General features: G+C 41.4%; 1 protein-coding gene across 7 annotated transcripts in view; it reads left to right on the forward strand.

Moving 5' to 3' along the window:
- The window catches only part of FAM53A (family with sequence similarity 53 member A), a 70,575-nt gene extending 69,294 nt beyond the window's left edge, over positions 1-1,281 (forward strand). For all 7 annotated transcript variants that reach the window (XM_030450697.1, XM_030450692.1, XM_030450699.1 and 4 more), the window contains one exon: positions 91-1,281. In XM_030450697.1, coding sequence (XP_030306557.1) covers positions 91-414 — 324 coding nt within the window. In that variant the 3' untranslated portion in view covers positions 415-1,281. The remainder of the gene's footprint in view (positions 1-90) is intronic.
- Positions 1,282-6,070: the final 4,789 nt, after the last annotated feature.

Below are 6,070 nucleotides of genomic sequence, written 5' to 3' on the forward strand. Positions count from 1 at the left end.
TACTCTCAGTCCTTTCAAGAATTCAGGGAATTCTGCTCCTCCTGTGCAGTCACGATTAACACTTTATGTATTTTTTTTTTTTAATTTCAGACTTTAAAAAATTCCAAAAGTCTTTGCTCCCTTGACTATGAAGATGATGATGATGACACACAAATGAAGACAATTGTCTCATCCCCATGTGACTCAAATGATCTTATGAACATCATCACCCCTGGTTCCAGTCCGATGAAAGAACAGCTGGATGAAGTCAGGCATCATGGCTCATGCCAAGGTAGCTTCAAAACAAGGGATTATAAGAAAGCAGCTGCAGTGTGTGAAAGTGATGAGGACACAAGTGATTGTGAGAGCACTGAAGAAGGCATCTTTCCTCTAGACTGTGGGGACTTGGACCTAGAGCAGATTGAAAACAACTGAGACTCAAAGTTGTGTGCTAGAATCAGAGTTGTTCTAAATTAAAATGATAGAGGATTACCTTTGCCATGCATAATCCATGTCCCTGAATCTCTGTATTGCCTATCTTGGGCCTGTGTTAGAAGAAATGTTTCAGGTGGGGGAAAAACGTGAACCATTGTTACCTGTTTAGTCTATTGATCAATATGTGGATGACAACAAAAAAAGTAGGAGGTTAAATGTTATTTTGAACATTAAGGAATAATTTTGATTAAAAATTTCCTAACAGATATTTTGCATTTTTATGGCTTTTACAGTTCTGGAGAAAAAGCATCTCTATTTTGAAATGAATTTTCAGAAGGGCATTCTATAAAACTAAATCTGTCTACAGTGATTCTGGTGCAGGTATATGTTGCTTTTGTTAAAGAGCTTAATGTGAAAAGTGAATTGCATAACATAATTGGTAATAAACCTTCAGATAGAACTCTTCAATATCTGGTTGGCAACTGGTCCAAAATACTTAACTGCCATCTTTGACAGTGTCTGGTTAAAAAAACTTCATAACGTGTACAAATGTTCTTTTCATACATTCAGGACTTTTTGATCAAAATATGGTAATGACCTTAAAGGTTAACATTTTCCATGATTTTACTACTTGAATTGTTTTCTAGCCTGAAGCAATGCTAATTGAGCTGGGATAAAACTGCAAGTGGGCAGCTGCCCACCTACTTGGTCATTATGTTTTTTGTGGTTCAAAAGAATGTACAACAAGAGCACTTGAACTTTTAGACAGGGACTTTGTAATGATCAATTCCCCAGGAGGTGATCCCTTCAGCAATACTAGAAGGAAAATAGTCCTTGAAATTAAATAAAATGACATTTTGCTTTGCACCTGTGTCTGCTTTTGAATTTTAGTAGTGGAAAATGTGTAGTCTGTCAGATTGTGTAATGTGGTTGAACTGGGTGGAGGGGGAGTGAGATTTCTAGTCATCTGAAAAAGTGAAGTTAATCTGGGGAGCTGGGGTAATAACTCATGCTGGATCCCCAAAGTGTTTCTCAGTGGTTACATATACTCTAATTATATCCAGTGTTATTCTGTGCTTGCTGCAGAGTATTGCAAAACATACTTCATTATTTCAGCTACTATAAGGATTTTCCTGAACAAGGGGGGAATTAATCTTGAACTGGTTTTCAGTTGGATAGAAATGGAGAAGCTTAGATTATGGCAATTGAGTGTGTCATGTTAGTTTTCTTAAGTGTGCCAACTCCTACTGTAACTTAATGCCATGAAACCAAAATACAGTAACACATTTTAAGTTGACTAATGGAATGTGATTAAACAAGAAATGCTGCAGCAAGGTATATGAAACAGGCTTGTGAATTAGGGTCAGCCTTTGATCAAAAAGGGAATTGGCCTTTAATTAGTAGACCAACTTAGAGAACTCATTGTCCATGCAGAATTTTAAAAGTTTGGGTATTTAGTTAAAAGCTGAATTTTTTTCTTGTTTTCAGGGCTCCTTCTGCACACACAACTGTGAGTGGTGATGATCCATGATACTTATAGAGGTATCTGTGTGTAGTAAGGTGGAAGAACACTGCAAAGACTTGTTGGTTTCTTACTATGTTAATATATATACTGTGTGGGAGAAAGTGCTTACTGTTGAGAAAATACTCTCCTTTTTCTAGACAAGGAAATAAAGTTGCTGCTGGGGCAGACTTCAGTTCCTTCAGAAGCTCCTGTTCATGGTACATGTCTCACCTTACAGGTACATGCTCTGGTGTAGCATGGAGCATACAGATGGTGGCATGCACAAAGTTATTATGCAGCTGAGGATTCTGATTCTTCATCAAGAAGTAGCTACTCCAAGGAGTAGCAAGCAAGGTCCAGGCAGTTCCCCTCCTGGGTAGAAGGGAAATGCACTGCAATGTGGTGATCATCTGAGGCAGTGGTACAACCCAGCTCCCTCCCAGCCTGCAATTACTGGTTGCAGAGCTCCACTTCTCTTTGTATATCCTTAATTGAGCAATAGAGGTAAGTAAAATTGAATCAGCTTTAATGCAGGATTGTAGCAAAGGCCAACAGTACAACTGGGATCACTTAAAAGCTAATTTACCTATTTGAAAGCACTCTAGTTAAAAGTGTAATGGCATGGAATGAGAAAGCTAATGTGGCAATCCATTTGGCTCTTCCTCCCCCAAGGAAGACAAGCTCCTGGAAGAAGTAAAAGAAAATACCCCAGAGAGTGTGATTAAAAAGATACAAGTTGTGCTTTGTCAAGAAAAAAGAAAATAATAAAAGCTAAAGCTATTCATAAGAAAGTGATAAAGCAAGAAAACCAGATAATATTTATCCTAGCTCTGATGTATGGTCTGGCAGTGATCTCAGTGAATTTACCACTCCAGCCTCAAAATCAAGCTTCTCCAGTCCCTTCTGTAGGTGCACAGCTTCTGGTCAGCACAAAGCCACGTTGCTTCCCAGAGGCTTAGGGGAGGGAAGGAATGTCCCAGGTTTAGGAGCATTTGCTTAGGGTAACAGAGGACTGGGCCTCCTGATAAGCCATCTGTTAAAACTAAATAGCCCTTTCTTGGAAACAAACAGAAAGGAGTGGTTTTAGATACTGAACAAGTTTCATGGAAGTAGGAAGTAGTAATTATTGATTTTAGGCTCTTATTAGTGGGTGACAGGAAAATAAGCAGCTAAACAGCTGTGCAGTAGCTCGGGCAAATGAAGAAATCTGCTGAAAGGACTCTGTGTGCTTTGTCTACAGATGCTAATGTAATCCCCCCTGAGAACCACGAGTAAAAGGAATTACTGGTGAAAACTTACTTCAGATGGGGCAGGCTTTGGGTTTGCATCACCCCCCAAGATCCGAGGTCCTACTCCCAAAGAAATTCACAGATGAATTTGGCACACTTGTTTCATATAGGATAAAATCTGGTGGCTGTTGGGCAAATAGAGAAGGCAGCAAAAAGGGAAAACGTGGTTTCAGAGATTGAATTGTATTTGGAAGTGGGCTGAGCCAGGCTGAAAGCAGCTCTGCTCTGGGAGGGGTTTCCTTCCCTCTTGCACCCTGTGTCAGGACAGAAAGCTGTATTGCACGGGGTTGTGGGAGTTGCTCCAGGTCACTTATCTTTCATTTTTATTAGCAACCTGGCTAACAAAGTAATACCCACGTTAAATATGCAGTCAACAGGAAGCTGGACAGATGTGAAAGATAAGATAGCATTAGAATTCAAAATAGTGTTGGCAACTTGTAGGAGTCGTTGCAACAGAGGAGATGGTGGGGAAAGACAAGATCCTTTTCAGCCAGGCACTAAATTTAGATGGGGTTAAACAATGTGCAAATTCAGAGTGGGGCCAACTAGTAGGCATGATTACAGATAAGCAATCTGGCAGTTTGTCCTGCTGGTGGTAGGAAAGCGAGCTTCAGGCTAAGGTTCACAAATAGAATGGTTTGGTGATACTCAGGATAATCCTGTGTTTGACAAGAGAGCCTGTAAGTATGCAGCTTGAGATGCTGTGCAGAGGAGGGTGGCATGACTGGGATCTTGAAAATGTGGGGAAAATGCACTTGGGAGGAAGCACTGAAAGAATTGAGCTTGAAATTGTATAGTATGCTGGGTTAAACTTGCAGCTACATAAATGATAGTTTCTCCTAAGGCTGAATATATATATATATATATATATATGTATAAAAGAAAGAAAGAAAAAAAAAAAAAAAAAGGATAGGTAATCACTGAACAGATGCAGGGGGAGCTGGTAGCCTTTCCCCAAGTGGAGATATGTTTAAAGCAAGCATCTGTCAGTGGCAGTGACTACATTTCAGCTCTCTCTGGAGCTCAGAAAAGACTGGCCAGCTTCCCACAGTCCTTTCCTGTCCTCTTTTCCTTTGGATCTGTGCAACTTGCATTTCCAAGCAAGGTTACAAGGTAAATAACTGCTGGATGGAGAAGAGTGGAGAATAACCTGGCAAGGAAAACGCTCTGGAGCAAAGGTAGGAGCTCCTGGTTCATGTTTTAACTGTGATCTGTAGATCCTACTTGAAGTTGCTGTTTGCCAGAATCTCAGGCCCTGTGTTGTGACCTTGGGTGAAACAGTGTTTCTAAAAACCATAATTTTTTTTTTTTTTAATCCATCCAGGTCCATTCTGGTGGAGTGGCACTCAGTGACTTTACATTTACTTACAAATTGCAGGTAAAGGTACTGGTGATCTATTGGTATAAAATGAGTCTCTGCAGAACCTCTGGAAACACACAGGTTTATTGGGAATTCCTCAGTGGTGGTTGGCAGATAGATGCCAGAGTAATTTTTCTCAATCTGTTCACTGTGTTTGTTTATATTTAAAGTACCAGAGTACAGGTCAAGGGGCTCAGCAGGTCAGCTGGGATGATTCCTTCAAGGCTTTTGCCCTGTCCTAAGTAGGGGTGAGCTGGCTTGACACGTGTGTGTGCTGGCCCTGCAGACCTGGGCTAGCAGCTGTAGGTTGCCACTTCTACCCTATTTCTGTGCCTTTTCCTCAATATTGTAATGGGAACCAGCATCAGATAATTGGGACCTGGGACCCTGTCACTGTAGCTGCTTATCCTTGGACCCACTCCACTTGATGAAGCTTGTTAGTTGTTTGACACACACAAAACACAGTTTCAGAGGAGCATTGCTACCATATGCTTTGCAAGCCTATTCTGGTGTCTTTTTAAAAGTGAGTTTTGACATCAGTTGTTTTGGAGTTTGTGTGTAAATAACATCATCCAAGTTACTGCTCCCACCACCATCTGGTCAGCATCGGAGTCATTGCTATGACAAAAGCTGCTATTTACCAGGGAGAAATGAAGGTGCTTTTGCTATTTGCAACTTCTGTAAGCTGTCCAGCAGTACTGCTTGTGTGGGTTTTAGGAGTTGCAAAGGGACTTAAGAGGTCTGTGCTGTGAGTGATCGGAGCTGGGGAAGCATTGCATGAACTCTGTGCAGCCACGTTTAAAACTTCCTCAAAGAAGTTTCCGAAAAACTCTGGAAAACCCCCAAACATTAAGATTTTGTTTTATCATGTCTCAGTTCGGCCAAATAGCTGTGGTGTTCTGGTTCAGGTAAGCTCTCCTGATGTGAGGGATGATGTGAAGTTGAAGTCAGGGCTGTTCTGTTGAGTACTCAAAACTTGTGCCCCACTTTCCAAACCAAACTTGGCTGAACTCCTCCCTGCAGCAGTGAGGAGGGAGAATGTATTCCCCAGAGCACTCAGCTATGGACTGAGGGGATGTTAAACTGCCCCAGCTCTTTTTGTTTTTATTGTTTGTTTGTTTTTTTCTTTGCTCTTCATCTTACAGCCATAATACATCATGTGGGTGGGTAGGTAAGACCCCATCTGAACAGCTGTGGCTCATGGCTACAGAGCTACAGACAGGGCACAGTCAGAGCTGTCACCCTCACCTGTGATGTGCAGGGTAGCAATGGGGTTGCTCACCAAAATGCAGGGCTGGTAACATCTCAGGGAAAGAAGTATTCCTCAAAATCCATTCTTGTGCAATTCTCAGGCAGAAGAAGAGGGAAATTTTGGAAAAAAGAGACAGAGGATGGCCCTAAACTGTCTTCAGCTTTTGCTTTTTGCAGCTAATGAGACTTTGGCCCAGCACACAACATTTTGGTGCATGACCCTGCTTCATCCTCCCAGAGGCTCTTCCCCTA

Source organism: Calypte anna, chromosome 4B (assembly GCF_003957555.1).
Source record: "Calypte anna isolate BGI_N300 chromosome 4B, bCalAnn1_v1.p, whole genome shotgun sequence".
Taxonomy (NCBI): domain Eukaryota; kingdom Metazoa; phylum Chordata; class Aves; order Apodiformes; family Trochilidae; genus Calypte; species Calypte anna.